The sequence below is a fragment of the Tilletiopsis washingtonensis genome (genome assembly GCF_003144115.1).
Source record: "Tilletiopsis washingtonensis strain MCA 4186 unplaced genomic scaffold FA09scaffold_5, whole genome shotgun sequence".
NCBI classification, from domain to species: Eukaryota; Fungi; Basidiomycota; class Exobasidiomycetes; order Entylomatales; genus Tilletiopsis; species Tilletiopsis washingtonensis.
The window spans coordinates 555,819-582,193 of record NW_020312002.1 but is presented as its reverse complement, the minus strand read 5'-3'; the positions used below and the strand labels follow the sequence as shown (position 1 = coordinate 582,193).

Genomic DNA, 26,375 nt, shown 5'->3' with positions numbered 1-26,375 from the left:
GGCCTCGCTGTCGGCACCCGTCGGTGCGAGGCGCGCAGTAGAGGGAATGGATGGAGGTGGGAAGGAAGAGCCAGTCGAGAGCAGACGGGGGCGCGCGAGTGCAGCGCGCGGCGTGTTCTGTTCCCACGCGCGCTCTCTAGAAGCGCGTCGCGCGAGGTGTTGCTCTGTGGGCGCGTCCCGGCCGCCGGCCTTGCCTCTGCTCCACCTCCATCCCGCCCTTCAGCGCCGCCTTGCGCTCCATCACGACCTCGTCACAACCATCATCGCCTCGCACGTCTCCGTCTTGGACCTTCTAGAGCCATCGCCGCCGTCCGTGCAATGCACTAGAGCTGGAGCATGGCTGCGCCCTCGAGCCAGCAAGCAGAGCAACGCGCGTCGCCCAGCGCTTCTGCTGCCGCACCCGGCAGTCAGGCGGCGCTCCTGGGCGAGGCGTCTGCAGATGATGGAGAGATCGCAGTAGGGCGAGAGGCAGCTGGCATGAGTGTCGGACGACATGACGCCGGTCTCGGTGAGTCCGGCTGGGCTCTCTGCAAATTCGCGTGGGTGCTGAATTCAGCTGCTGCATCAGCCGCAGAGGACATGCACCTGGACGAGGTCCGGGGTGCTGAGCAGCTCAACGCAGATGCAAGCGCCGAGCCTGCCTCCACAGACATGCGAGTCGCCAGCACCTCGCCGCACGTGCCGCTCAAGTCCGCCAGCCAGCACGCTGGCCCGCCCGCCTCAGTAGGCGAGACGCGTCGTGAGGCGTCTGCTCGCGCGTCTTCGGCGCCGCCGCTCGAATGGACGGAAGCTCGTACACGGACGAGCCTGCCAGTGCTGGCAGAAGCTGCTGCTGCGGCTCGTCCCTCGCCCGCGCCGAGCGACTGGTCCATCGGAACTCCGCCGCCGCCCGTCGTGTCGCAGGCTGCAGCTGTCCGGCCGCTCTCGAGAGCCAGTCTGTCCTCGGAGCTTTCTGATGTCTCCGACGTCGAGCATGGGGTGCCACTGCCTGCTTGGCGTGCTGCATCGCTCGAGCCTCGCCCAAGACCAGGAGCCGATCAGCGTGCGGCTGCTCCTCCGACACCCATAGCGCCCCCGCCTCTTCCAGCGCAGCCCGACGCGCCTCGAAGGGCCTCTGCCAGCCCGCTGCGCGAGCCGTCTGGCGTGCCCCTCGAACTTGGTGCGAGCGCTGAGGCCGGGCCCTCGAGACTACCAGCGGAGGCACCAGCTGTGGCAGACCCCTCGGCGGAGCTAATTGCGGCTCTCGCGGGTTCGCCTCCTCGCCGACAACTGCGTGCACGCAAGCCGGATCAGCTCAACCCCTACACGGTCGAGCTGATGCGCTACAAGCGGCGTCTGGTGCGCAACGACTGGCAGGACGCTGTCGTCTCTCAACGAGAGGTCGGAGAGCGTCAGCGCGCCGAGCGAGACCTGGAGCGCGAGGCGGCGCGAGCACGTGCTCGCGAGGAGCCCGTCGACGAAGAGACGCGCCTGCTGCGCGAGCAGCAGAGAGAGGAGCGCCGCAAGAAGAAGGCAGAGCGCGAAGAGAAGCGCAAAGAGGCGGCCAGGCGTCGCGAGGAGCGCGCAGCCATCGAGAGTGCACGCCAGGCGGAGAGCCTGCGAGGCGCTCCTGATGCTGCGGGCCTCTTCGCGATGTACGGCGGCATCATCACGGACGACGAGGATGGCGATGCGGCGCCCGGCGACAGAGACGGGTCCAGAAACGCAGCCCGCACTTACGGGCGGAGAGGCCAGTCTGCTGCTGCTCGTGACGACGAGTCACGCTCGCCGTCCGCATCTTCGGCGTCCTCTTTTCAGGTCCGGCCGCCGCGAAAGCGCCGGCGGATGCCGTCAGGCTCTGCGGCTCTGCCAGGCAGCGATGGCGAGCAGCAGATGGCCATATCCATGTCGTCCGACCCTTCATCGTCAAGCGATGACGCTTCGTCCAGTGGTGCGCCTAGCCGAGGGCGCGGTCGATCTCACTCGGCCATGCGCGAAGGAGAGGACCGTGAGGCGTACTACGCGCGGCAGCTGCGCATGCTGCGGCGTGTGATGCCGCTGAACATGGCCAAGCGGCACATTGCCGACCTGCGCGCGATGCATCGCGGCAAGGACTACCACTCCGACGGCCACATCTCTGCGACGCCAGAGGCGGACAGCAGCAGCGACACGGACATGCTGGTGCGGCCACAGCATTCGACTCCTGCCACGAGCGTGGGACAAGCAGAGGAACGCGAGCTCGCGCCCGGTGAGGCGCGCCGCAGGATCGTCTCTCGGCAGGACGTGGACGATGCTCGCTTCGCCATCGTTGGAGACTCGCTCTCCGAAGACGACGCGCCGAGCCCTGTCACTATGTCGAGCAGCTCCAGCGAAGATGACGAGCAGACCAGCGCCTTTCAGAGCGATCTTCGATGGTGGGCTGCGCCCACTGATGCCGGACAGCCCGCGATTCGGCAGCGGGCCCATCTCGACGACGTAGACAAGCTGCTGTTGCGCACTCGATCGCATGCGCAGCCAGCGAGACGGCGCAGCGCTGCAGTGGCTCGACCCAAGACCTACACAGTCGCGGCGCGATCAACGCATGCTCCGCTGACGAAGAGCAGCCGGCCTGAGACCAGCCGCAATGCTGCTAGGGCTGTGCCGAGCGCCGCACGATCCAGGCACCGCTATGCCTCCGGCGCCGCGCCCAGAGCACAAAACCCGCCAGTCGTCAACCCTCTGCAGCAGAGGCGCTTCGATCTCCGAGATGACACGCTGCTGTTCGACTTCGAGATTCCGACGGTCCTCGCGATGCCGCCTCGGCCCGCTCGTGACCTCAATAGCGCGCCCGGCGCTCACGAGCCTGGCGCGGCAGCTCACCTGACGCCCGTGCAACGCACGCCTCAGTCGCTCATCGCCAAGTCGCCCTCCACCCTTCGTTCAGATCCAGTCGACTCGTCGCCTCTAGCGCATCATCGACAGCTAGCGAAGAGCCCGCTGCTGGGCGTGACCGGGTCGCATGCGAAGCCACGCGTCGACGGGCGAGTGGCGCTTGCCCCGCGCCCGAACGATAGCGTGCCGGAGCATCTGCGCGCACAGCAGGTCGAGGCTGAGGAATGGGCAGACTACAAGACGCTCACCCTCGACTTCGGCATCTGTCCGCTGTCGCCAGGCATCAGCTTTCACCCCGAGGGCTACATCGGCCGCGGCAGACTGCACGAGCTGCTCCATCTACGTCTGGAGCAGGCAGAGGAAGCGCCCGCAGAGATCCGCACGGTGGCGTTTGTCGACGTCGAGCTGCGACCCGAGTGGGGCTGTCAGAGGCTCTTGGATGAGCTGCCGCACGTCTTTGATGCCTTGTTTCGCGCCGTGCAGCGAGCTGTGGGACCAGACGCGGAGGACGTTGCGTCGTCTCTCAAGCGCGCAGCCAGCGCGCTCGACGATGTGCTGCGATTCCTCTGCTTGCGCATCACCCGTCTGCAGCAGCAAGAAGGTCGCGGTGAGGCCGAACATGCCCAGCGTGCAGCTCTGTCCGAGACGACTCGATTGCTAGACCGTCTCGACTCCGCGGGCCTGCGCCAAGGCTCTTCGGTGGCCGGCAACGCCGGCCTTGTGCTCTCGCTCTACTGGTTCCCGGTCGAGATCCGCTGGCGCGCTCTTGTCCTCGACGCCTGCCAGCGTGATCGAGCCGAACTGGGGCCGCTCGACGAGAGCGATGAGTTCTGCCAGGCGGGCCGTTCACTGATGCTTGCGCTGCTTGCACACGGCCTGCACCGCACCATGCACAGCGTCAAAAAGGGCAGCCGCGCCGACGCAGCGAGCGAAGGGGTCACACACATCACCGATGTCTCTGCCGAGTACTGGGTCTGCCTGCTGCACTTGACGTCACAAGACTTCGTTCAGCCCGCCTACGGCGCTGATGCGGCATTCTGGCCGTCCTTCGAAGCCGCCCACCAACACTGGCAGCAGCTCATCGGGCCCCGGCGGCCCTTGCTTGTCGCCGAAACGACGTGGTATGCCACGCTCGCACTCTGCGCCCTGTCGCAGTTCTCGCCCGCGTCGGGCGCCGTGTCTCTCAGGCCGCACCTGGCTGCCAACTGGAGCATGGTCGTGTCCAGCCTCTCTGCGCTTCGGCTGCGATATGACGACGCGGTGGAGCGGGCCATGCCCAGCGCTGCTTTGGCCAGACGCGACCAGTACATCCGCGTGGTGATGCAGCGGTGCCTCAATCTGACTTCCTTGTGGAGCTGGACACTCGCTGGCTCAGAAGCGGTGCTTGCAAAGCTCTTCAACGTCTTCGAGAGCCACAAGCTGGCGGACCTGCCGTGCGAGCGCGACCACGACTTCGCGCCCTTCTTGCGCGAGTACGACATGAGCATCCTGCTGGACGCGGCCCGGCACGAGTCGACGGCCTTCCACGTGTTCGTCAAGCTCGTCGCCTTAGCTGCGCAACAGGCACGCGATGGCTGCGCAGAGCAGCAAGATGGCGACCGCCAAGTGTCTCGCCTACTCTCGCGCATGATGCCGGTCCGGGTGATGCCCTTCTCGAAGCAGACTCCGCCGACCGCGCTGCAGCGCTCAATGCTCTTCAACCACTACACGATCGCCATGCTCTTCCTGCACCTCGTTCCTTCAGCTGCAACGCAGCGTCTGCGCCAGATCAAGAGCTTCCTCTCCTTCTCGACCGCCGACGTCGCATCGCAGCTGACGTGCATCCGCGCAATGATGTACGCTGCCGTCCTCTTCCGGCATCACGGCCTGGAGATCACGCCGATCATGGCGTGGTTCGCGAGCGCCTTCAAGAGTCTGCTGCACGATTTCGCAGAGCTCGAGAGGCGCACTGGCCCAGCCTTCAGCGGCCTGATCCTTGATCCACGTCGCCAGGCTGCTCTGAAGCAGCAGCGCCACGTTGCCAGTCTGCTCGTGGCCGCGCTCCGCTCCTTACAGCACATCATCGATCATGCGGATCTGAGCGGCAATGCGTCGACGACCGCACAAGATTACCCCGATTGCAGGCTGCTCGACAAAGGTGGGTCCAGCTCAGGTCCGCGACTCATCAGACGGCTGACCAGACCGCTGCAGCATGGACGAGCGACGTGCTGGAGACGCAGGTTGCCGTCGACCCGGCGATCGGCCACGAAGCGTTGAAGGTCGTGCACGCCTTCTTGCTCAGACGGAACGCAGCCATAACTGCTCTCACAGCACCCGCAGTCGCCCCTCCGGCTCAGCAGCCGGCGAACGACGCAGACAGCCAGGACAGCTTCGCCGATCTCTTCATGGACACGGACCTCGGCAACGCCGACCTGCTCGAGCTGCTGGACGGAGGCGCAACGAATGATCTGGCGCAGCGAGCCTCCGACGCACACGCGGCGGACAGCCTCTTCGCTGCGAGCGTCGCCAGCACCCTGCTGCCGGCCATCTTTCGCCTCGTGTCGAACATGTTTCATCCGGATCGTGCCAGCACGCAGCAAAGCGTCAGTCTCTGCATGGCGCGTCAGCCAGCGGCGGCCGGCGGAGCCCGCAGCGGCCTCGACTTGGTCTATGCACAGGCGGCGCGGCGCTGCTTTGCGGAGCTGGCCATCGACTGCTGGGCGGGCTGCGCCAACGTCCTGGTGCAGAACGGGCTGCGCGACTGGGACAGCTTCCTGAACATGGGCAACGAGTCGTGGAAGCGCATCGACGACGCGGCCGCCAAGCGCGACGTGGGCCTGCGCTTCGTGCAGAACATGCTCGTCCTCGACTCCGCCTCGTACGAGTCACACGCCGGCGACGTGCTCGCCGTCTGGTTCGGGGCGGCTGCGGCGCGGCGCCTCTCCATCCAGCACAGCTTTACGCGCACACTGCTGGCGCTCGATCGCACGCATCCTTGGTTCAGCGACAGCATCTGGCTGTCAGAGCCGCGCGAAGGACCCTCGCAACAGCTCAGCCTCGAGATCTTCGAGAGCACTCGGCAAGCAGAGCTGTCTGCAATCTTTGCCCGCATGGGCCGCGACTACGAGAGCGCGGCACCGCGAGACGCCGCACACTCCCGGCGCCGCCTTGCTGCCTTCGCGTGTCTCTCCGCGCTGCTTTCCTCGCTGCGCATCCACGCCGAGGACGGACGCGGCGCTGCCCCCGCCGAGCAGCGCGAGTACTGTGCCTTTGGCCTCGAGCTGTGCCAGGCGATGCGCGCTGGAGCTGGCCTGGCACTGCTGCGCGGCGCCGACGCCGAGCTGCGTCGGACCGCTTCGCTGCTTGACACGCTCCTTCAGTCCGCCTCATCGTCGCTTCGCCAGTAGAGGCGCTGCCGGGCTAGAATACATGTATTTGTAGTGGTCATCGTCTGTGCTGCCTCGTGTCTGAGTGTCGCTTGAAATATGCGCCCACTTCCGCCTCGGTGGGGATGGCCTCCTCGCCGAGCCACGAGGCAAGCCAGTCATGTAGGGGCCCAGCGGCACTGGAGGTGTCGCGCCCGCCGCTGGCTGCGGGCGGCGTGTGCTCGGCCAGCTCGAGACACACGATGCGCAGCGTCTTGCGGCGCGGCGTGACGTGAAGCGCGCGCATCCAAGACAGCACCCTGAAGATCTCGTCCTGAGCCGGCAGGCGCGAGGCCGGAATGCCGGAGACGGCGTCGGACGTGCGCAGCAACTGCACGAGGCGCACGTACTCGTGGAAGAGGGCGTCGTTGAAGACGATGGGCCGCTGAGAGAATTGGTGCAGGGCAACGCTGTCGTCCAGGGGTGCCTCCTTCGAAGAGTCGGCCGAGGGACCGGCCGTGAGGCGCGAGAGACGATCCCAGAGCCAGCGCTCCGCCCGGCGAAGCTGCATCTCTCGGCGCCAGAACCAGCCGCCGCCGTCTGCCTTCTCGAGTGCGCTCTCGCAGCTTGCGAGCTCCGGGTGCTGGGAGAGGAGGAGTGTGCGGAAGAGCTGCCACGCTCGCATCGGAGCAGGAACGCCGTCCCAGTGCCCGGGCTTCTCCGAGTCGGGCTCGTCAACGCTCTGGCTCAAGCTGCGATGGGCGGTGCCGCTCATTTGCGCATCGTGGGCATGGCCCAGCTCGGCATCCTTCCTTGCGGCACGCATGAGCAGCACAAGAGTCCTGCCACCTAACGACAGGCGTGCACGCCGCGCATGACCCGTGACGAGTCGCCAAACGTCCGCGCCTGAACCCAGTCGCACGGTGGCGTCGAGGAAGATGTTGAAGAGGTGTATCGACGTCTGGATGCGACCCGCGCCGCGGCTCGTGTACCTGCGCAGCGTGCGCAGAGCTCCAGAGACACGACGTGCGCGCAGCTGTGCAGCACAGAATGCTTCGAGCGCGGCGGCATCGACCGCCACCTTGCGCTCCTGCATGATGTTCCAGACCGCCTCGGCATCCTCGAAGAACGGCTGCGGCCGGAGCTCGAAGTTGCGAACGAGGACGGCGTAGAGGCCGGGTTCGTGCAGGAGGCTGGCTGGAGGCCGGATGCTGCCTGGCTTTGGCTCGCGCAGCGGGTCGAGGCCCAGTAGCTGGAGCAGATCCCAGGGCTGCACCTGCGGATCCCGCGCGCTCAGTGCTACGATAGAAAGCCAGATTCGATGATCAGCGAGCGGTGCGTCTGAGGATGGACCCGAAGGAAGCACTGCGTCGTCCTCGGTGCTCGCGAGCGGGTTCCATGCCGGGTCGGCGCCGCGCTCGAGCATGCGTTCGAGCGTCTCCCACGCTTCGCTGCTCAGCGACGTCTGCGAGAAGACCGCAAGCTTCCGTCGCGCATGCCTGGCCTGCTCCTGCTCTGAAGCATGTCGAGGCTGCCGCAGGCCTTTCACCTGCATCGCAAAGTCCTGCGCTTCGCGCATGCTGCCTGCTCTGAGCGCTGCTGACGCAGCACGCTCCAATGGCAGAGCCAAGGCGTGGTGCCGAGGTGCGAGATCCAGGGCGTCGAGCGCTTCCTTGGCCAGCGGCAGGGTGAGGAATCGCTCCGAGCGCCGCGGCAGCTTATCCTGCGCCAGCAACTGCGGCTGAACGCGGCGCGCCGCCAGCATTCTCGGAACGTGAGGCATGTCAAGCAAGACGTGTGCGACGTGGCTAGACGTGCGTGCGGGCAGGCGCTCTTGCTGCTGCGCCCAGTGCAGCACTGCACTCGCGCTGTCGCGGCAGCGCTCGTCGTTGAAGCGCGTCAGTGCAGAGGAGAGCCACAGCAGTGCATCGACGACAGACTTGAAGTACAGAGCGTGGTCTTGCGGCGTGGAAGACTTTGTGCGCGGGTGCGTCTCCATGAAGCGATCACAGTGTCGAAGAACAGCCTCGGTGAGCGGAATGGCGAGATGCGGCGAGTGCAGGTGCAGCAATGCCCGCTCTGCGAGAATGCGCAGGACACGAAGCGCAGCCTCTGAATTGGTCGAGTCCCGCAGAGACTGCGCGAGCGCCACGGCCTGGCTGACCTGCACCGGCGAGTGCGCGTGCGGGACCATGCGTGCGAGAACGAAGACAGGGCACGGCGCTTGCACCTGCGACAGCTCTTCGAGCGCGGCGGCCCAGTTGTCGCAGCAGACCGCGTTGCGCCAAGCGACGAATGTTTCTGGCGTGACGCTGTGGCGCTCCAGAATCTCGTACAGGTCTTGTACCGTCGAGGGATCGTGACCGACCAGCTCGGCGCACGAGCTCACGAGCCGATCTCGGAGAGGAGCGGCGGGCCTCGTGAAATGCATCAGAAGCGCCGAGAGACTCTTCAGCGCGCGCAGGCGGACCGTTCGGAAGGCGTACAGCCGCCGCTGTACAGGACTTGCGATCTGCTCGGGCGGCGCTGCGCACGCCGCTCTCTCGGCCTGCTCATCGGTTGGCGCGATGCACTCCGACTCGAGGTCTGGCTCTGCTTCTGTCGCAGATGCGGAGGGACGAGCGGCCGCGTCATGGGAGTCGTGTGCAGCGATGGACAGAGACGCGGTGTGCAGGTGCAGCCGAGGCGCAGGCGCCCACAGGTGCGCCGCTGTGCGAGGCCGCGCGAGGCGGTACGCAGTGAGCGTGGCAGCGGCGAGCGAGCGCAGCGGTGCGCCGAGCAGCGCAGCGGGCGCCGCCATGCTGCTGCAGCTCGAAGCGGCGGCGCTCAGATGCGCGCCTCGCGGTGCATGGGAGCCGCTGCTCGAGGACTTGCGGCGAGAGAGGGCGGCTGAGGTGCGGTGGTCGTTGTGGAGAGAAGGAGAGGCATGTGCGAGCCATCGAGTGCCGCGGACTTACGCTGCGGTCACGTGCACGCGCCTGGCCGAGCCGCCGAGGCTCTTGTGCGGCGGCGCTGCCGCTGCTCTTCCGCCGCGCCGAGGTCGCGGCGCGGTGCGCTGCCGTCTTCCTGACTCGCGTGCCACTTACTGCGCCTCGACCACCACCTTCATCCTCGGCCTGGCCCACGCACATCTCGCACGCCTCCGCAGACTCGCGCATCCTCTTGCGCAGCCCACTTTCGCGCTCGTGCGAAGCTCAGCCCTCTCGCGCGCCGTTCCTCCGCGTCTGTGCCCCTAATGTCGGCCAACGGAGACGTCGACGCCCTGGCGTCTGGCGTTGCTGCCGTGGCCATCGACACGGCCAAGCTCAACCCGCTCTCGCCCGAGGTCATCTCGCGCCAGGCGACGATCAACATCGGCACCATCGGCCACGTCGCGCACGGCAAGAGCACCGTCGTCAAGGCCATCTCGGGCGTGCAGACGGTGCGCTTCAAGACGGAGCTCGTGCGCAACATTACCATCAAGCTCGGCTACGCCAACGCAAAGGTGCGCAGCTCATGCGGGCATTGTGGAATGGCGGGCGCGGTGCAGAGGGTGCCGCGCGGCTACATCGATGGGCCTCTCCCGGCGAGGCGAGGCGGCATGGGCATCGGAGGGACGTGTAGACCGGCAGCGCACTGGAAGCACTCGTGTCTGCTGGCGACAGAGCCCTTCTCTCTGTGCCATTATACCATGTTGCAGGACGGTCGGCTGACCTGCTCGACTTTTGCGCTCTTCAGATCTTCAAGTGCTCGCGCGAGGCGTGCAAGCGGCCTGGCTGCTACCGCTCATATCCCTCGAACAAGGAGGATGAGCCGCCGTGCGAGGTGCCGGGGTGCGGAGCGAAGATGAAGCTGATTCGGTGAGTCGATGTGCACATGTCCAGAGCTCTTAGGAGGCGGAATGGAGGTGTTTGGAAGCAGTGTGGAGCTCAGATCTGACGCGCGAACGATGCAGGCACGTCTCCTTCGTCGACTGCCCGGGCCACGACATTCTCATGGCCACCATGCTGAACGGCGCCGCCGTCATGGACGCCGCGCTGCTGCTCATTGCCGCCAACGAGTCGTGCCCGCAGCCGCAGACGTCGGAGCATCTTGCTGCCGTCGAGATCATGAAGCTCAAGCACATCATCATCCTGCAAAATAAGGTGGACCTGATCCGCGAGGCGCAGGCGGAGGAGCACTGGAAGAGCATTGCGAGCTTCGTCAAGGGTGAGTGGCAGTGTCGACGCTGGGCAGCAGCAGCATCGTGCTGAGGCTCTGTGTGCAGGCACTGTTGCCGGCACTGCGCCGATTGTGCCCGTCTCTGCGCAGCTCAAGTACAACATCGACGCGGTCAACGAGTACATCGTGAAGCGCGTGCCGATCCCGATCCGCGACTTTGCCTCGTCGCCGCGCCTCATCGTCATTCGCTCGTTCGACGTGAACAAGCCGGGTGCCGAGGTCGCAGACCTCAAGGGCGGCGTGGCCGGTGGCTCGATCCTGACGGGCGTGTTGAAGCTCGGGCAGCAGATCGAGGTGCGGCCAGGCCTCATCGAGAAGGACCAGGACGGCAAGGTGCACTGCCGCCCGCTCTTCTCCACCGTCGCCACGCTCTTCGCCGAGCACAACGACCTGCAGTTCGCCGTGCCCGGCGGCCTGATCGGTGTGGGCACCAAGATCGACCCGACGCTGTGCCGTGGTGACCGGCTGGTCGGCCAGGTGCTGGGTGCCGTCGGCGAGCTGCCGGCCATCTACGTCGAGCTGGAGATCCAGTACTTCCTGCTGCGGCGGTTGCTCGGTGTCAAGACCGACGACAAGAAGCAGACCAAGGTGCAGAAGCTGGCCAAGAACGAGGTGCTCATGGTCAACATCGGCTCCACGTCGACGGGCGGCCGCGTGATGAGCGTCAAGGCGGACCTGGCCAAGATCCTGCTGACGGCGCCGGCGTGCACGGAGGTGGGCGAGAAGATTGCGCTGAGCCGACGTATCGTGAGTGGCCGCGTGGAGCCTGGCGCGGCGCAGTGGGCTGACGGCGACACGTCTGCAGGACAAGCACTGGCGTCTCGTGGGATGGGGCACTGTGCGCGCGTGAGTGCTGCTGCGGCCAGTGAGCTGCGCGCGAAGCTGACAATGACCACGCAGGGGCACGACCATCGAGGCAGAGACCTCGTAGGAGCAGCAGCATGGAAGGAGGATGGGAGCGGCCACCTAGAAGGGCATGTGGCTCGCGCCTCGGCTCGGGCGCAGCGAGCACAAAACGATGCTATTTCGACACACTCGGGGGGGCGGGGGCGCGCCGCGCGTGACGGCGACTAGATCATCTGCTTCTGCGCCGGCTGCTGGATCATGTGCTTGCTCGAGCTGGCGAAGTTGCTCTTGCGCACGGGCGCGTGCACGCCGTGCTCCTTCTGCAGGTTGCGCGCCTGGTCGTGCTTGAGGCCCTTCTTCTTGCCCTCGCGCGCATTCTCCTCGTCGCGCTGCTCGTAGCCCGCCTCGGCGTCGTGCTGCGTCTGCAGCACCGCCGGCGCATCGGCGCTGGCCGACGTGGGACGCGGGTAGTCGTCGCCCGGCGCCGTGGCGGCCGTGGCGGGCACGGGCGCCGTGAATGCCGTCGTGGGCGACTCGGGCGACGTGCTGCAGGCGGCAGCGTCAGTGGTGCTGGCCGAGAGGTGCTCTGTGACGGCATGCACCGGCGTCGCAGCGAGAGGCCGGCTGCTGGTGCCCTCCCCGACCCTGCTCTCGCACGGGTCCCGCACCGAGGCCCAGTCCACTCACCTAGCCTTGCTGCTCGACGGCGAGCGCAGCGGGTTGGCGCCGCTGTGGCTGGTGCGGCGGCCGCCCACGCGGACTGCAACGCGAGGTCAGCGGCGGGCCAGGTGATGAAGCGTGCGAGAGCGGGACTCACTGGCGATAGGGTGGCCGGCAAGCGCGCTGGGCACGGTCGACATGGTCGGCAGAGCGGTGGTGGTGGAGGTGTCGAGTGTGTGAGAGCGTTCGCCGGCGAGGCAGCGAGGCGGCGAGGCAGTGGAGGAGCAGGTGGGTGGTGCTGATGCCGGTTCGCGCGAGGCGAGGGATGGCGGTCGAGAGGCAGCGAGGGTGAGAGCGGCCGCTGCCTTATAAGGGGCGGTGCTGTGCTGCGCATGCCGGTCCGGCAGCGCACAGCAACAGAGGCAGTCACTCTCGGCTTGCGAGCCTCTTCCAGCATATGAGCACTCCCAAGGCGGAATAGAATGAAGGGCGCCAGCGGGGCTGCATCGTGTGGGGCCAGAGCAACACTCGGCATGCGGGCGGCGGGGCGCACGCGAGCATGCGTGGGAACAGCGCCCCAGCTCGACGTTAGGACGCCGGCTGCCGGCGGCACGTGCGCGCCCGGGCCGGCGCTGCTCTCGAGGCAGCCGTCTTGCAGCTTGCTGCACACTTCCATCACACGTCTCAAGGGGTCCAAGACAAGCTCGTCGCAGCCATGCCGCTGAAGCTGCGCCAGGTGCCGTCCGTGTACAGCGAGGAGGAGGTGCGCCGCTATCTGGCGCATATTGGCTTTCCCGGCCTCAGCGGCGACGGCAGTGCTGCTGCCTCAGGGGCCGCCGCCCTGCCGCCGCCGACGCTGCGCACGCTGGCGCTGCTGCAGCTGCACCACCTCACGACGATGCCGTTCGAGAACACGTCGCTGCACTACGAGCACGAGCACCAGGTGCGCATCGAGCCGCACCACTGCCTCGAGCGCTTCGTGGCGCGCAACGCCGGCGGCTACTGCATGCAGCAGAACCTCGTCTTGCTCAACGTGCTGCGCTTCCTCGGCTTCAGATGGTGCGCTGCCTTGGTGCAGGCGGCTCTGCTGCATGCTAACCTGTGCTGCTTGCAGCTTCTCCTCGGCCGGACGCGTGCTTGAACGGCCCGCAAATGAGGAGCCCAGCCTGACGGGCTTCGGCCACATGGTCGTGCTAGTTCTCTTGCCGTCGCACCTGAGCACCGACAATGGCGCGGAGGTGCTCTACCACTGCGACGTGGGCTACGGCGCCGGATGTGCTCTGCGGCCGCTGCTGCTGCGGGAAGGCCATGAGGAGCAAGGACGCGAGGGACAGGCGCATCGGCTAGTGCAGACTCTGCACCCGCAGTCGGCTCTCGAAGAGTCCGATGACGGGCCACACTGCATCCCAGACCTTGCGGCTTCGGCGCAGCACATGTGGGCGCTGCAGCACCGCACCGGCGACGGCGAGTGGCTCACGCAGTATGTGTTCATGCTGACGGAGACGCTGCCAACCGACTACGAGGTGAGCCGTTTCACCATGCCGCGCGCGTCTGGGTGCTGAACATTTCGCAGGCGATGAACACGCACACGAGCCGCTCCGAGAAGGCGATCTTCAGCCGCGTGATCATGCTGTGCTACTTCACACGCAGCTGGACGACGCCCGACGAGGACGCGCCAGCGCTCTATCCTTACCCGCCAAACACTATCGGGCTGCGTACGCTGTTCCAGCAGGGTCTCACGCTGCGGCCAGCAGCCTGCGACGGCGGCGGCGAGGAGCGCATCCAGCTCAAGTCGGAAACGGAGCGTGTCGAGCAGATCAAGAAGGCAAGTCGCTTCCTGTGCGTCGGCTGCGCGAACGCTGACACGCTGTCCCCCAGTACTTCCACCTGCTCAGCGACATCGCGACAGAAGATGCTGTGGCCGCAATCAAGGGCCGCACGCCAGAGCTGCAGCCCGCGGCGGAAGCGTAGCGAATGAAGGATGATGAATTAGAGCAGCGAAATGAGGGGAGGTGGAGCGGGCCCGCCGCAGCCGGGGCCAGCTCCAGAGTGGGGTGTCCGGGAAGTCTCAGCATCAGGCAGAGATGGAGGCGGCAGCCGCCTGCAGGTCGACCATGCCGCGCTGATCGTGCGAGAGGAGCGAGAAGATCTCGGCCTCGATGCGCAGCCGCTGCGTGCGCGCCTCGCCCGAGTCGACGCTCGAGCCGGTCCACGAGCTGACCGGCCGCGAGAGCGAGCGGGCATCAGGCCCGTTGCCGCCGGGCACGCGCGAGAACTCAAACTTGGCCGCCGAATTGTCGCGCGCGAGCGACTCGAGCATCATGGCCAGGTCGTTGTCGTTGGTGTAGACGATGCGCGTGGCGCTGGCGTCGGCGCTCGGCGTGGCCATGTCGAAGCCCAGCTGCTGCTGCGGAGGCGACGCGGCGCTGTTGAGCGGCGGGCTGTACTGCTTCTGGCGCGGCGTCGGGTGCTCGGCGGCCGCGGCGAGACTCGGCGACGGGATCGGCGGCATGTCGAAAGGATCGTGTGAGGCGTCGTCCTCTGCCGCGTCTTCTGTGTGCGCGTGAGGAACTGCGCCAGATGCGTTGCTAAGCTCGGGCAGCTTCGGCAGCGCAGGCATGGTCGAGGCATCGAACGACCAGCTCTTGCGGTGCCCGACCTTGCCGCGCGATCTGGCGAAGAAGCTACGGCTGTCGTCGTTGGTCAGGCCAGCGAAGCTGCGCACCGGTGTGCCGTTTCCTTCGGCAGGCAGCAGGTCCTCGTACGTGCTGTCGCGCGGCCGGAAGGAGAACTCGCTCGAGTCGCTGGCCTGGCGCGAGTGGCCTGCACCTCGGAACGACCCGCTGTATGCGCTCGAGCGGTCGGCCAGGCCGGCGATCACCTGCCACACGACACTGCCGTCGGCGCGCTCGGTCACCTCGATGTGGCTGCGGCCTTCGGGGTTGAGCGCAGCGCCCATGGACGCACGCGCGTGCCCGTTGCCAAACGTCGACTGGCGCGCGAACTGCGGCGTGCGCTCGTCGTCTGCGCCATCGATGTACATGTCGTACAGGCTGCCGGCGTACGAGCTCTGCGCTCTGCTCTGCCTGTTCGTCATCGGCGACGGCGGCATGAGCGCGGTCGTGTCGCCGCCAGCCGTCAACGGCGTGTCTAGAGGGACGGTCGCCGAGACCGGCGAGTCGACCGAGTCGCGGTTCTGGTGCTGCTGCCAGCCGGTCGGGAGCGGTGTAGATGCCTCCTCGCCTCCAGCAGGTCTCCGCGACTTGCGGCGCGAGGTGCTCGACATCGTGGACTGTGAAGCGAGGGTGAGTATCGCACGCGCTGTCCCAACCTCCAGACACGCACCTTTCTCCGCTCGTCAAAGACGCTCTCGCTCGTCGGAATGATGATCGTGCGCCGGATGATGGTGTCGCGCGCGGACTTGACCTTCGGCGGGCGCGCCTGCGCATTGTCTGACACCTCGGCCTGTGCCGGCGGCGCGGCCTCAGCAGGTGCAGGCGAAGAAGACTGCCAGGCGTCCTGGATCGGTGCGGGCGAGCCGAGCTTCGGGACAGGCGTAGACTCTTGCGCAGCCTCTGCCTCGGCGGTCTCAGACGAGGCAGGCTCGGCGTCGCCTGTCGCGTCGGGCTGCACGGAGATCTGCGGTGCCGGCGCGGTTTCTGGCGCGCTCGGCAGCGTCGGCGAAGACGGCATGGGCGCGAACAGCCCGGCCAGGTCGGTACTGCGCGACGGCTTGTGCATGGGCAACGGCTGAAGCGGCGAGGAAGAGGCCTCGTTGCGCGAGCCGAAAGACTCGGACTGAGGCGCACCACGGCCCGGCGACGAGACGGGCGAGTGACTTGGCGATGAGCCCGTCTGCGGCATCGACGACGGGAACGGATCCACCGTCGCGCTGTACGGACCGCTATCGCTCGGCTTGCGGTTGCGGACGCGCGAGAGGAAGCGGCTCAGGCCCTTTCCGGTGGAGCGCTCGCTCTGAGGCGTGCCGGCGGCGGACGACGCGTGTCGGGGCGGCGTGCGCGACGAACGCACGCTGCCTGGAGTGCTCTCCGCCTGGTCCAGCTGACCGCCGTGGCCGAAGGAGCTCGAGGGCCGGCGACCGTGCTGCACCGACGGCTCTGTTCGAATCGAGCCGCGGCTGTAGTCGGCCACGGCCAGCGAGCCTGGTGTGCCAAGCGGGTGCACAGGGAGGGGCGGCACGGCAGGCGATTGCGGGTACGCTGGAGTACCAGCGCGCCGCAGCAGAGTGGCGTCGGGGCGCGGCAGGGTCTGCGCGTGGTCGAGGCGTTGCGACGTCTGGATGAGCTGGGGCTGCGACACGATCTTGGCCAGGTTCTTGCCCTTGCGTCTGCTGAGCGACTTGGAGCGTGCCGGAACGACCACACGGGGCCCTGCCACGTCTGTGCCCTTGAGCGCGAGTGTGGCTGCCCGTGCGTGGCTCTCGACGTCGTCCAAAAGCGCGGCGCTGACGTGCGAGGCCTGGCCCCATACGGGCCGGTCGCCGGGGTCGGACCAGGCTGTCTGCGGCGTCTGCGGCGACTGCAGGTGGCCGTTGAGCTCAGGCGACTTGCTGTCCGCTTGCGGCTCCGTCTCGCGCTGCTGAGCAGAAAGGACGTCGTGCGACTGGCTGCGCGGCATGGCCGGCGGGCTGTCGTACGGCAGAGCCGGGCTGCCTCGGCCATAGAGCCCCTCCCACTCAGCCGTGTCCTCCTCCGGTATCGGCTGCGCCTTGACGCCAATGCCGGCGAGGCCAGGACTCGTCACTGAGGCGTCGGCTGACTGCTTGAGGGAGCTCGAGCTCGAGTTCGAGCTCATGTGCCAGTCATTGCTCGCGCGAGTGGCAGTCGCCTCGATGATCGAAGCCAGCGAGAGGGAGCCTCGGTTGCCGTCGAGCGTCGACGGGATGCCCTGGAAGTCGGAGTTGTTCAGATCCTGCAGCGACGGCAGCGTACTGACCGATGCGCGCGGCGGCGGCGAGGTCGGGCGGTGGCTCGACGTTACGTCGTACTGTACGGGAGACTTGAAGGAGCTCTGCGACGTCGAGTGGGCCATGCGCGTGTCTTCGCGGCTGCCCGAGCGCATGCGCGGGCTGTACGTCCTCTCGCCTGCGTGCTGCGACGGCGGCGTGCTTGTGATGGCCGGCGCGAACGAATCGCCGCCGAGCGTGGCAGCGCTGACCTGCCGAGAGAGGTTGGGGGTGCGCGGACTTCCGGTCCCGCTCGCTGCCTCGGCTTGCTGGCGCTGCGAGATGCTGCGCGCCCGCTCGCGAGCCTTCTCGAGCTTTGCCGTGCCGAGCACGCTCGGCGAAGACGGTGTCATGCGCGGAGAGGCGCGGCTGCCGGAGGCGTAGTTCGAGCCCGCGAGACTGCTCTGCGAGTTGGTGTGGTAGAGGCGATCGCTGGCAGTCGCTTTGCCCGGAAGCGGAGGCGCCTCTTGGAGCGCCTCAGGTGCAGAGCCGCGCGTCTGCAGCGCTGGCATGCCCAGCGAGTGGCCCTTCTGGCTGGCGGAGCGCACGAGCTGCTGCTGCAGATCTGCAAAGTCGACCATCGTGATGCCCGACTCGGCGAGCTGGTCCGCAGCTGCTGCTGGCGGCAGGTGGGAGATGGGCCGCGATGCGCTCGCCGGTGCCGCCTCCGTGTTGCGCGCCACCTTGGCCCAGACGTCATCAGGATCCTCGCGGTCGTCGTCTGACCCAGCAAGATCGCTAACGCCGCTGCGCACGCTCACAGCATCCGACGTCAGCCCTCGCTCTGCTCCTGTGCCGGCCGTACCGGGCGAGAGCAGCGAGCCGGGAGCGGCAAAAGAGCTCAGGGCCGCCGGAGAGTTGGCGAGGTAGCTCATATCGGGCGAGGATGCTCCTTGCGCGCGCTGCAGAGCAGCGCTGGCTCCTAGACGCTGCCCGTCCTGCGCAGTGCCAAGAGGCGCGCCAGCATCGGAGAGCACACCGCTTGGCTGCGCGGGCGAGTGGAAGCCCGCCGCGTAGTTCTGCATGGAGCTCGACGTGGGCGGGAAGTAGCGAGGCGAGCGAGCGGCAATGGCGTTGGCGGACAGAACTGGCGTGCTAGGGCCGGAATTGGCGCCAGAGCCGTTGGACGGGCGACGCAGGAAGTCTGAGGGCCGGCGGCCCAGCTCGCCCTGCGGCGTCATCGAGGGTGAAGCGCGGAAGCCATCGGGCGACATGGCTCTCTCGCGCGCGTCGCGCTGCAGCGAGCTGCTCGCGCTGAGCGACTCGGCCTTGGGCGAGTGCGTGTCGCGCAGGCTGCCAAAGAGCGGCCGGTCTAGACTCGGGCTGCCGTACGTCTCAGCAGTGGGCGAGGCAGGGCCGCGCTTGATCCGGCCGTTGGCCGCGTCGATGGAGACGACGCCGGCGCCGCGAGGACGCGGCGGCGAGGTGGTGAGGCTCGACGAGGAGCTGGCGTGCTGCAGAGGCGATGCGGCAGCTGCGCGGCTAGGCCACTGAGAGACGGCCTGAGGCGTCGGAGCGGCGTCGCTTGCCTGCGACAGCGTGCTCTGGCCGGAGCCCGTGGAGAGCTTCTCGGACGCCGGAGCGCGCAGCTGTGCCTCGGACGCGCCGGCCTGCGAAGGCCAGCTGCCGACTGCGCGTGGCGCCTCCGAGTCGGGCTGAGCAGCCTGACTGAGCGTCATCGAGCTGCTGCCATCGGCCACGCTGAGCTGGGCCGGGCTTGGCGGAGAGCCCGCACGCATCGTTGCGGCGCTGTCCGAGGGAGCCATAGTCGACGTGCCGGCGCCGGCGCCGCTGGGAGAGAAAGAGCTGGACGCAGCACTTGCGGCGCTCTGGTTGCGCGAGTGCCGCGAGTCGCGGCCGCCGTTCACGACAGAGCCGAGCACGTCTGAGCGCGCCGAGGCGAACGAGCGCTCGTCGCTGTCGGTAGACCGCCGAGCAGCGGACGTGCGGCCAGACATGGCATCCTGCGCCGGCGCAGAGGCTCCCACAGTGACGTCTCCGTCGTGCTGCGAGCCGGCAGACGGCGTGCGACCGCCCTGCGAGCCGTCGTCGAGCTCCTCCTCGCTCTCGCCCTCCTCCTCCTCGTCTTCGTCGAACTCGCCGTCGTCGATGCGCCCGGCCACAGTGCCGTACACCTCCTCGAGTGCGGCACTGACGCGCTTGAAGGCGTCGGGCGTGAGGTTGAGCAGCTGCGACTGGCGCTGCAGGCCGTTGCGCGCAGCGCCGGGCACCTGCAGGCCCGAGGGCGTGCCATCCGAGCCTGCGGTACCAGGCGGACGCGAGACGCGCCGAGATGCACCAGCGGAGAAGCCGCCCGGCATGGCGCCCTCATCGTCGGTCTCGCCCTCTTCTGCCTCCTCCTCGATGATGCTGGGCGCCTGCTCGGCCGGCGTGCCCCATGCCTTGCCGTTCTGCGCCGCTCTGCCCTTGTCGTAGCTGCGCAGGTACGCATTGTCGCGCTCGGAAGCTCTGCCGCTGAAGAGGCCCGCCTCGCCGCCCATGCGGTAGCTCGGCGTCTCGAGGTTGCCGAGGCTCTCCGCCAGGCTCTCGCTCACCCGGCTGGCTCCCGTGGCGCTGCTGCGGTCCGTCTGCACGGCGGCGCCCCAGCCGCCGAAGCCGTCCGTGCCGCCGAAGCCGTCCGTGCTCGCGTACGTGCTCTCCGGCGCCGGCTTGGCCGCGGGCACGGAGAAGCTGTCGATGCCGCCAAAGCCGTCTGAGATGCCCTGCGCCGCGTGCTCCTCCTCGCGCGCCTCGTCGGCCGAGTCGCGCTCCATGTGCGTCTGGCGCCGCAGCTGGTCGATGATCTCGTCCTCCTCTGCCTCGGTGAGGAAGTGGGCGCCCTGCGCGCCCTGTGCCCGTGCTCTGGCACGCTGGGCCCGCAAGTGCGCGCGCATGGCGTCGGGCGTGACCATGGTGCCGTCGGGCGCACGCAGCAGCGTGAAGCGGCGCGTCAGGTGCGGCATGATCAGCGAGGTGCTGCGAGAGATGTCAGCAGGGCGGCCACCAGCGTGGCGGCACGTCAAGGCTCACCCTGCAGAGCGGTACAAGGTCAGCGCACGCTCCTCTCGGCCTCCACGCGCCAGCACCACTCACGGTAGTCCGACTCGGGCGGCAGGGCAATGTCGCGCGGCGGGCGAGCAAACGACGCCGGCGCCGCGGGCGCCGACTGGCGCGCATCGCCCTTTGCGCCGATGGTGATGCCGCTGCGGCTGCCGCTGCTGCTGCCGTTGCTCTTGGAGCTCTGGCGGCGCCGGAAGATGGGCATGGCGGGCGAGCGGGCGCGCCTCGGCGGGCGCGGGTGGAGATGCGCAGCGACGAGAGGGGCGTGCGCCCGGCTGCGCAGGCACGGGTGGTGGGTGGCTGCGTGCTGGTGTGTGCTGGCGGTGGTGGATGGGACGGCAGATGAAGGGGCGCGGTGGATGGCGAAGAGGCGCCCGGCCGGGCACGTGGCGTGTCTGCGAAAGCGCTCCCACGCCAGGCACGCCGGCGCAGCGCAGACGAGACGCGAGACGGAAGCGCGAAGGCGCCGCCGCCGGTGCCGAGGCGGCAAGCTGGGCCCGTCTGCGGCACTACGCCAGTGTGCCCGGCCCCGCTCTCTTTCAGGCAAGCGGCAAAAGGCGGCGCCCCAAGCGCGCGCAGCTGCAGCCGCTGCCGTGCCGGTGCCGCCTCTCGCCCTCGAGCGGGTCCAGCGCCCACTTTTTAGCGCTCGCCCGCAGAACGCAGCGCTCGCAGCTCCGAGCTCACATGCATCGGCGCCCTGAGCTTAATCCGCACACCGGCATGCCACGCCCCGCCGCGCCAGCTTGACGGTCTCGAGGCTGAGCGTCGAGCTCTGCTCTTGCTTGGAAATGCGGAGAGCACAGCTGCGCGCGCCGCAACATCATCCGAGCTGCCAGCGCGGCAGCTCCATCGACGGCCCCTTGAGCGCCGCCGCCGCCAATTTGCTGTGACGGCGCCGCGGGCGGCTGAGGCGCGCTGCGGCGTTCAGCCGCTCAGGCACGTCCAGGTGACACGAACGAGCGACTGTCCCCTCGCTGAAGGCACATGTATCCTCTGAGATCCCCGACAAAGGGGTGTCTCTCGCCGACGAGAAGGGAGAGGAGGTGCGCCGGCTGCGGGTCTGCGGACGAGTTGCACGATCGCGGCGTGTGGCTTGCTTCTCGCCTGTCGCTCTCTCTCCGTCTCTCCCTGCGCTGCTGCTGTCTGTTTCAGATGGTTAGACGCCGTCTTCCTAGCGTGCTAGTGCAGTCCGACGCGATGCGTCCTTCATGGCACCAGCTTGTCAGGGCCGCTTGCTCGTCGCTGAGCGTGGGCGGAGTATGACCTTCAAGCTCGCGTCGTGAGGGAGAGGCGCACAACGTTAAGCTGTCGCAGGCAGCGTACCGTACGCCAGTTGACGAGGTGAAGCCAGACCTGAGATCGCTCTCGTCATTGTGTGCTATTCAGATGAGCGTGCTGCTCCTGCCGAAGGCGAGCAGAAGCAGCCGTGAGGGTGGTGTGGAGCATCGGTCACGTGCGCGCCCGGTGGTGGAGGCAGCGCGCGCCCCTGGGCGGTGCACACCGGCAGCACGCTCGGCCTCCCGCTTGCCTGCGCACCACCACCACCCCTCACACAGCATGCCTCTCCTTCCCTCCGCCGCCTTCGCACAGCAGCACGCCGCCGCACAAGGCGGCGCCCGCTCCACCGCGCACCGCCTTCCCACCGACGGCTCCGTCACGCAGACGCAGACGCAGCCCGAGGCGGGCCCCAGCAGCTCGCCGGCGCCCGACGCCGTGCTGCGCCTGCGCGGCAGCGACGCCAAGACGGGGCGCCGCGTGGTGTGGGAGGAGGGCACGGTGGACAATGAGCACCTGGGACGCAAGAGCAGCAAGAGTGAGTGTGTGCAAGGGCTGACGGGGTGGTGGAGATGTCGCCGTGCACAGTCCACAGCGAGGCTTGCCGCGTGGCTTCCAGCGTACCTCCGTCTGCGTGTGTGCGCACGCCTGGCCATCTTGCTCACGCCTGCCCTCAGTCTGCTGCATCTACCACAAGCCACGCGCCTTCGACGAGTCCTCTTCGTCCGGCTCCTCGTCCGGCTCCGACTCGGACTCCTCGTGCGCCTCCTCCTCCTCGGACTCATCGCTCGCGCGACGCTCAGGGCACAGCTCCGAGTCGGACGGCGGCGCAGGCGGCGCGTCGGGCGTCAATGCCAGCAAGACGCTGCGCAGCAAGAAGGGCAAGGCAAAGAAGAAGCGGCATGCGCATCATGGCCATGACGGGCCGTGCGAGCACGAAGAGGCGCAGCGCAGCTCAGCGGGCAGCGGCTCTCGCTCTCGACGCAACGGCGGAAGCAGCACCATGACGCTGCCGCCTGGCGCCGGCGCTGATGCAGAGCAGCCACCGCCAGCTCCGAACGCATACGAGCGCGGCGCGTAGGGAGTCTGTCGCAGTCAACCAAATACCCATGTCATCGCATCACCGCTGCGAAAACGAGGCCGGGTGACATGTGCATTGCAGAGCAGAACAGCAGGAGCAGAACAGCAGGAGCAGAGCGCGGAGCAGAGCAAGAGCAGGGTAGCATGGCAGTCTATGTGCAGGTCCAGGTCTAGATGTCGGATGGCCGCCCGCTGCGCGCCTCCTCGTCGCTGCTGTCGAGGCCGCCGTCCGGCTCGAGCGCGCGCGGCTGGTAGTCGCGCGCCACGGCGCCGTGCGCGGCGGCCTGGTCGGCCAGCTTCGAGCCGAGGCTGCGGTCGCCGCCGGCGTCGGGCACGAGGCGGCCCTGCAGGCGCTTGAGGAAGCCGCGCTTCGACCGAGGCGAGGCGCCATCCGCGGGCGCGCCAGCCAGCGGCGGACGCATGGCCTGCTCCACCTCGTCGTCCGACTCGCTGTCCTCGGTGTCTGCCGCGGGCGTCTTTGCAGACTGCCGCCGCAGCATGGGCAGGCGCGACGAGCTCGGCTTGCCCAGCTCCACGCCGTCCTCCTCGTCGTCGGCGGTGGGCTTCTGGAAGCGGTACGGCAGCGGCACCTCGCGCGTCGAGCGGTACTGGTCGACGTTGCCCTGCAGCGCAAAGGCGCGTCAGTGGCTGCTGCATTCTGCGGCGCGGCATCGGCTCTCACCAGGTGCTCGTTCTCCAGACGGTAGATGTTCCACTGGCAGCGGCCTGTAGAGTCATGTCAGCCAAAGGAGCCAAGCTTCGTGCTCGCAACGAACTCACGAAGCATCTCGAGCAGTGCAATCAAGAACGCCTTGAGCGTGAGCGACGCCGGCCCGCCAACGCCAGGCAGGTAGATGACCCAGGTGAAGCGCAGCATGACGTTCGTCACGATGGCGACGTAGTAGCACGGCGGCGCAAAGAGCAGCTCGTCGCGCAGCAGCGGCCAGCGGGCGCGCGGACGCAGCAGCGACCAGTCCATCGTCAGGTCCCACGCGCTCGTGGCCAGCGAGTAGAGCGTGGCGAAGAAGGCAAAGAGGATGAGCTCGCGGTTCTGGCTGCCGTGGTAGCGGTAGTTGATGTAGAACCAGTAGTAGAAGATGGCGGCGGCGTACTTGCACGCATTGGCAATGTGCAGCCAGGCCGTGCGCTTGCTGTCCTCGAAACGCCGCAGACACTGCCCGAAACGCAGGAACGCGGGCACCGACTGCAGTGCGGCCGTCCAGAACGTGCCGTTCGGCTCGCAGACGCCGGGCGTCCAGTGGTTGTGGTAGCTGCAGCCCATGAACCAGAGATTCGAAATTGGCCACGCCAGCGAGTTGAGCTCGTCGCCGAGGAAGAAGTCGCGGAACTCGACGCCGGCGATAAGGCCCGCGCCAAAGACGCGCAGGATGCTCGAGACGAACCAGCGCCGGCTGGGACGCAGGTTGACGGGCAGCGGGTCCATCATGATGAGCACAACGATGACGAGCCAGACCAGCGGCCACGTCGTCGGCGCGATCGACGACGGGAACGGGTTGACGAAGGAGACCCAGAAGAAGACGGAGAGCAGCAGCAGCAGGAACGCCGGCAGCTCGTAGTACTCCTGGTAGTCCATCGTGGTGCGCACGTCCCACTCGAAGATGAAGGTGGCATTGATGCGCGCGGCGTGCCAGATGGCCAGGTTGAAGCCAAAGAGCAGCGCAAAGAGCGAGCCGATGAAGAAGGCGCCGTACAGACGCAGCAGCTCGCGCCACGCCGGTATGTCGGTGCGCGAGCCGTTGTGCTGCTTCATCGCCTCGACGATGCCACCGACGACGGCACACAGCGTCACGCCGACATAGAAGCCGGCGCGCGCCACGCTCATGTGGTGCGAGTGGTGCTCGGGCCCGGCCGTCATGCGCAGGCGCTGCAGTGCCTTCTTGCGGTCGCCGTGCTCAAAGTAGGCCGTGTAGATCTCCTCGGTGCCCTCGATGAGCTTCTCAACACTCTCCGACGTCACCAGGAAGGAGGGCGAGACCTTGGCGTGGAACCAGGCGTCGTTGATGCCCGCGACGCCCGTGGCCTTCTCGAACTTCTTCAGCACCTTGCCGAAGCCGACGCGGTTGAGCACGCGGTAGTTCTTCAGCAGCTCGAGGCCGCGGTAGTACTCGAGCACGGCCGCCTTGAGCTTCTTGCGTGCGGCAATGTAGCGCTGCGGGTCGTGCGACATGGCGGCGGCGCGGATGGCCTCGCGCGCCTCGGCCTCGTCGTGCGAGTCGTAGTGGCCCGTCTCGAGCATGCGCTTGAGCGCGAGCGAGCGGCGCCGGTCGCCCTCGTCGCCTTCAACAGTGGGCGGGCTGTCCTCGCCTTGGGCGTGGGCAGGATCACTGTGCGGACTGCTCTTGCCTGTGGAGCTCTGCGGCTGCGCAGCCGTGCCCTCGCTCGCTTCTTGTCCACGCTTCTTGCCGCCAAGGAGCGGCACGGGCGGCAGCCTCATGCCCATGCGTGACAGCCCAGTGTTGAGCTTGACCACCGCCGGCGGCTGGCGTGCCTTGTACTCGCGCCGATGCTCAGCCAGCTCGCGCAGCTGCTGTGCCAGCAGCTCGAGCTTGGCGTGAGCCTCGCGCTCGCGCGCCTGGAAGAAGTCGTGCACGCGCTCGATCTCGACATCGAGGGCGCCAAAGAACTTCTGCTCCTCGGCGTCGAAGTTCTGCTGCACCAGCTGGTCCAGAGTGACGTGGTGTTGCCCTGCTCGAACGTGTCAGCGCGTCACCCCTCCGTCAGGAGCCGCCCACGCTCACCCTTCTTGCCGCCCTTCTTGTGCTTCTTCTTCTTCGCCTTGGGCTCGTGCGGTGCAGAAGCCTCTCCCTCGTGATCCTCAGCCGGCTGTGTCCGACTGCTCTCCGCCTGCCTGCCCTGCAGCGCGGGCCTGGGGTGCTGCTTGGCGTGCTGCCGCACGTGGCTCCGCTGCGGCCTGCGCGGCCCATCGGCCGACTGTGCCTCGAGGTCGAACGCCGCCTTCGCCTGTGCGCTCTCGCCGCTAGAGCAAGGCACGCGCGTGTCGTCGCTCTCGGCGGCCGTCAGCTCGCCGGAGTCGCGGCTCTGCTGCTCGGGCAGGCGCAGGCCGGTGCCCTTGAGGTCGATGGCCGGCAGCTTGCGCGCATCGGGCCCGCGCTCGTCGCCCGGCGTGCCGCTGTCGCCGAACGTGCCGTACTCGCCGTCGGGCGTGCGGGCGGCGACGGAGCCTCCGCTCACGCTGCGGATCACGCCGCGGCGCCGCAGGCCGCCGAGGCTGCTGTTCGTCGGTGTCGCGCGCGTGAGCGCCAGCGAGGTGCGGGCCAGATGCCGTGCGTGGACCTGCTTGACTGAGAGGACAAGTCAGCCCGGCCGCCGTGCTCGTCACCATCTACGCTGCTCACTGAGCTTCTTGAGGCCGCGGTAGTTGATGTATGCCTTGCGCCACTCCACCACGGCGTTGTCCTCGAGGTAGCGGGCACTGCCGGCGTGCGTCTGAGCACTGCTCATGCATGGCAGCGGACCTCTCTCTACTCACAACTTCATGGTGCCCGGCGCTCAGTGTCCCGCCAGAGATGCCAGGTCAGGAGGCAGTGCCGGCTCGGAACAGGGCGCCGCAGATGGGCACGCGTATATGAGGCGCTGAAGATGGCGCGCAGCGGTGGAGGCGGAGACGAGGGCTACCGGCAGGAGGAGAAAGGAGCGCGAGCCATGGCCTGGCCGCGGCGAGGGACTCCGAGGCGCTAGCTCGGACGAGCGGAGCTGTGTGGGTGCGGCGGGCGGTGACGGTGGAGACGGAGCAAGTTGGACGACGATGGGCCGCAGCGGCCACGAGCGTCAAATGCGCTGCCGCAGCGAAGTGCAACACCGGCCAAGCGCCAAGGCCGCGCGCACCGCAGCGAGGCGCGCTCCTCGGCCCGACGACGCGCCCCGAGGCACGTTGGCTTGGTCGCCAGCGCGTGCGGCAGCGGCCAGGCAGCAGCAAGATGCTTCGCCTTGCTGAGGCGATCTCGGGTGCCGTCGTCAAATTGTCAACAGCCGCAGCCGCCAGCTGACCATCTCGCAGCATCTCGCCGCGGCTACCAGAGCGGCCATGGCGTGGTTGTGCGTCGCTGCCGGGG

At 67.9% G+C, this 26,375-nt stretch overlaps 9 protein-coding genes across 9 annotated transcripts; 5 read left to right on the top strand and 4 right to left on the bottom strand.

Moving 5' to 3' along the window:
• Nucleotides 1-211: 211 nt before the first annotated feature.
• On the top strand, nt 212-6,264 carry FA09DRAFT_328569 (hypothetical protein). Its single transcript, XM_025741824.1, has 3 exons — nt 212-508; nt 569-4,987; nt 5,041-6,264. The coding sequence occupies exons 1-3, from the start codon at nt 337-339 to the stop codon at nt 6,234-6,236; spliced, it is 5,787 nt and encodes a 1,928-aa protein (XP_025600063.1). The 5' UTR covers nt 212-336; the 3' UTR covers nt 6,237-6,264.
• Nucleotides 6,165-9,094, bottom strand: FA09DRAFT_328568 (hypothetical protein). The gene has a single exon (XM_025741823.1). It carries the CDS (start codon nt 8,992-8,994, stop codon nt 6,274-6,276), a length of 2,721 nt encoding a protein of 906 aa, XP_025600062.1. The 5' UTR covers nt 8,995-9,094; the 3' UTR covers nt 6,165-6,273.
• Nucleotides 9,095-9,237: 143 nt separating this feature from the next.
• On the top strand, nt 9,238-11,442 carry FA09DRAFT_328567 (putative translation initiation factor eIF2 gamma chain). Its single transcript, XM_025741822.1, has 6 exons — nt 9,238-9,678; nt 9,912-10,033; nt 10,129-10,382; nt 10,441-11,141; nt 11,200-11,240; nt 11,295-11,442. The coding sequence occupies exons 1-6, from the start codon at nt 9,430-9,432 to the stop codon at nt 11,323-11,325; spliced, it is 1,398 nt and encodes a 465-aa protein (XP_025600061.1). The 5' UTR covers nt 9,238-9,429; the 3' UTR covers nt 11,326-11,442.
• Nucleotides 11,443-11,464: 22 nt separating this feature from the next.
• Nucleotides 11,465-12,100, bottom strand: FA09DRAFT_359183 (hypothetical protein; the record flags this gene model as incomplete). Its single annotated transcript, XM_025745072.1, has 3 exons — nt 11,465-11,786; nt 11,928-12,000; nt 12,058-12,100. 3 exons carry the CDS (start codon nt 12,098-12,100, stop codon nt 11,465-11,467), a joined length of 438 nt encoding a protein of 145 aa, XP_025600060.1.
• Nucleotides 12,101-12,569: 469 nt separating this feature from the next.
• FA09DRAFT_328566 (cysteine proteinase) lies at nt 12,570-13,993 on the top strand. The gene is made up of 4 exons (XM_025741821.1): nt 12,570-12,959; nt 13,015-13,423; nt 13,474-13,725; nt 13,779-13,993. Exons 1-4 carry the CDS (start codon nt 12,616-12,618, stop codon nt 13,869-13,871), a joined length of 1,098 nt encoding a protein of 365 aa, XP_025600059.1. The 5' UTR covers nt 12,570-12,615; the 3' UTR covers nt 13,872-13,993.
• Nucleotides 13,874-20,275, bottom strand: FA09DRAFT_328565 (hypothetical protein). Its single transcript, XM_025741820.1, has 3 exons — nt 19,960-20,275; nt 15,246-19,843; nt 13,874-15,192 (listed from the first exon to the last, which is right to left on the bottom strand). The coding sequence occupies exons 1-3, from the start codon at nt 20,129-20,131 to the stop codon at nt 13,975-13,977; spliced, it is 5,988 nt and encodes a 1,995-aa protein (XP_025600058.1). The 5' UTR covers nt 20,132-20,275; the 3' UTR covers nt 13,874-13,974.
• Nucleotides 20,276-21,467: 1,192 nt separating this feature from the next.
• On the top strand, nt 21,468-22,346 carry FA09DRAFT_328564 (hypothetical protein). The gene is made up of 2 exons (XM_025741819.1): nt 21,468-21,739; nt 21,879-22,346. The coding sequence occupies exons 1-2, from the start codon at nt 21,484-21,486 to the stop codon at nt 22,280-22,282; spliced, it is 660 nt and encodes a 219-aa protein (XP_025600057.1). The 5' UTR covers nt 21,468-21,483; the 3' UTR covers nt 22,283-22,346.
• A 499-nt stretch (nt 22,347-22,845) lies between these two features.
• FA09DRAFT_218694 (hypothetical protein) lies at nt 22,846-25,000 on the top strand. Its single transcript, XM_025739538.1, has one exon. The coding sequence runs from the start codon at nt 23,018-23,020 to the stop codon at nt 24,746-24,748; it is 1,731 nt and encodes a 576-aa protein (XP_025600056.1). The 5' UTR covers nt 22,846-23,017; the 3' UTR covers nt 24,749-25,000.
• Nucleotides 24,876-26,110, bottom strand: FA09DRAFT_218708 (hypothetical protein). Its single transcript, XM_025739539.1, has 3 exons — nt 25,793-26,110; nt 25,659-25,735; nt 24,876-25,604 (listed from the first exon to the last, which is right to left on the bottom strand). Exons 1-3 carry the CDS (start codon nt 25,798-25,800, stop codon nt 25,009-25,011), a joined length of 681 nt encoding a protein of 226 aa, XP_025600055.1. The 5' UTR covers nt 25,801-26,110; the 3' UTR covers nt 24,876-25,008.
• Nucleotides 26,111-26,375: the final 265 nt, after the last annotated feature.

Bases quoted from the DNA above. Each gene is read 5' to 3' on its own strand.
- FA09DRAFT_328569 (XM_025741824.1), top strand. From the start codon at position 337: ATGGCTGCGCCCTCGAGCCAGCAAGCAGAGCAACGCGCGTCGCCCAGC. The intron at 509-568 runs GTGAGTCCGGCT...CTGCTGCATCAG, and splicing joins ACGACATGACGCCGGTCTCG to CCGCAGAGGACATGCACCTG. The intron at 4,988-5,040 runs GTGGGTCCAGCT...AGACCGCTGCAG, and splicing joins TTGCAGGCTGCTCGACAAAG to CATGGACGAGCGACGTGCTG.
- FA09DRAFT_328568 (XM_025741823.1), bottom strand. From the start codon at position 8,994: ATGGCGGCGCCCGCTGCGCTGCTCGGCGCACCGCTGCGCTCGCTCGCC.
- FA09DRAFT_328567 (XM_025741822.1), top strand. From the start codon at position 9,430: ATGTCGGCCAACGGAGACGTCGACGCCCTGGCGTCTGGCGTTGCTGCC. The intron at 11,142-11,199 runs GTGAGTGGCCGC...ACACGTCTGCAG, and splicing joins TTGCGCTGAGCCGACGTATC to GACAAGCACTGGCGTCTCGT. The intron at 11,241-11,294 runs GTGAGTGCTGCT...ATGACCACGCAG, and splicing joins GGATGGGGCACTGTGCGCGC to GGGCACGACCATCGAGGCAG.
- FA09DRAFT_328566 (XM_025741821.1), top strand. From the start codon at position 12,616: ATGCCGCTGAAGCTGCGCCAGGTGCCGTCCGTGTACAGCGAGGAGGAG. The intron at 12,960-13,014 runs GTGCGCTGCCTT...TGCTGCTTGCAG, and splicing joins CGCTTCCTCGGCTTCAGATG to CTTCTCCTCGGCCGGACGCG. The intron at 13,726-13,778 runs GCAAGTCGCTTC...GCTGTCCCCCAG, and splicing joins GTGTCGAGCAGATCAAGAAG to TACTTCCACCTGCTCAGCGA.
- FA09DRAFT_328565 (XM_025741820.1), bottom strand. From the start codon at position 20,131: ATGCCCATCTTCCGGCGCCGCCAGAGCTCCAAGAGCAACGGCAGCAGC. The intron at 19,844-19,959 runs GTGAGTGGTGCT...ACATCTCTCGCA, and splicing joins GCCGCCCGAGTCGGACTACC to GCACCTCGCTGATCATGCCG. The intron at 15,193-15,245 runs GTGCGTGTCTGG...CTCGCTTCACAG, and splicing joins TCTTTGACGAGCGGAGAAAG to TCCACGATGTCGAGCACCTC.
- FA09DRAFT_328564 (XM_025741819.1), top strand. From the start codon at position 21,484: ATGCCTCTCCTTCCCTCCGCCGCCTTCGCACAGCAGCACGCCGCCGCA. The intron at 21,740-21,878 runs GTGAGTGTGTGC...GCCTGCCCTCAG, and splicing joins GGGACGCAAGAGCAGCAAGA to TCTGCTGCATCTACCACAAG.
- FA09DRAFT_218694 (XM_025739538.1), top strand. From the start codon at position 23,018: ATGTCAGCCAAAGGAGCCAAGCTTCGTGCTCGCAACGAACTCACGAAG.
- FA09DRAFT_218708 (XM_025739539.1), bottom strand. The intron at 25,605-25,658 runs GTGAGCAGCGTA...TTGTCCTCTCAG, and splicing joins CCGCGGCCTCAAGAAGCTCA to TCAAGCAGGTCCACGCACGG.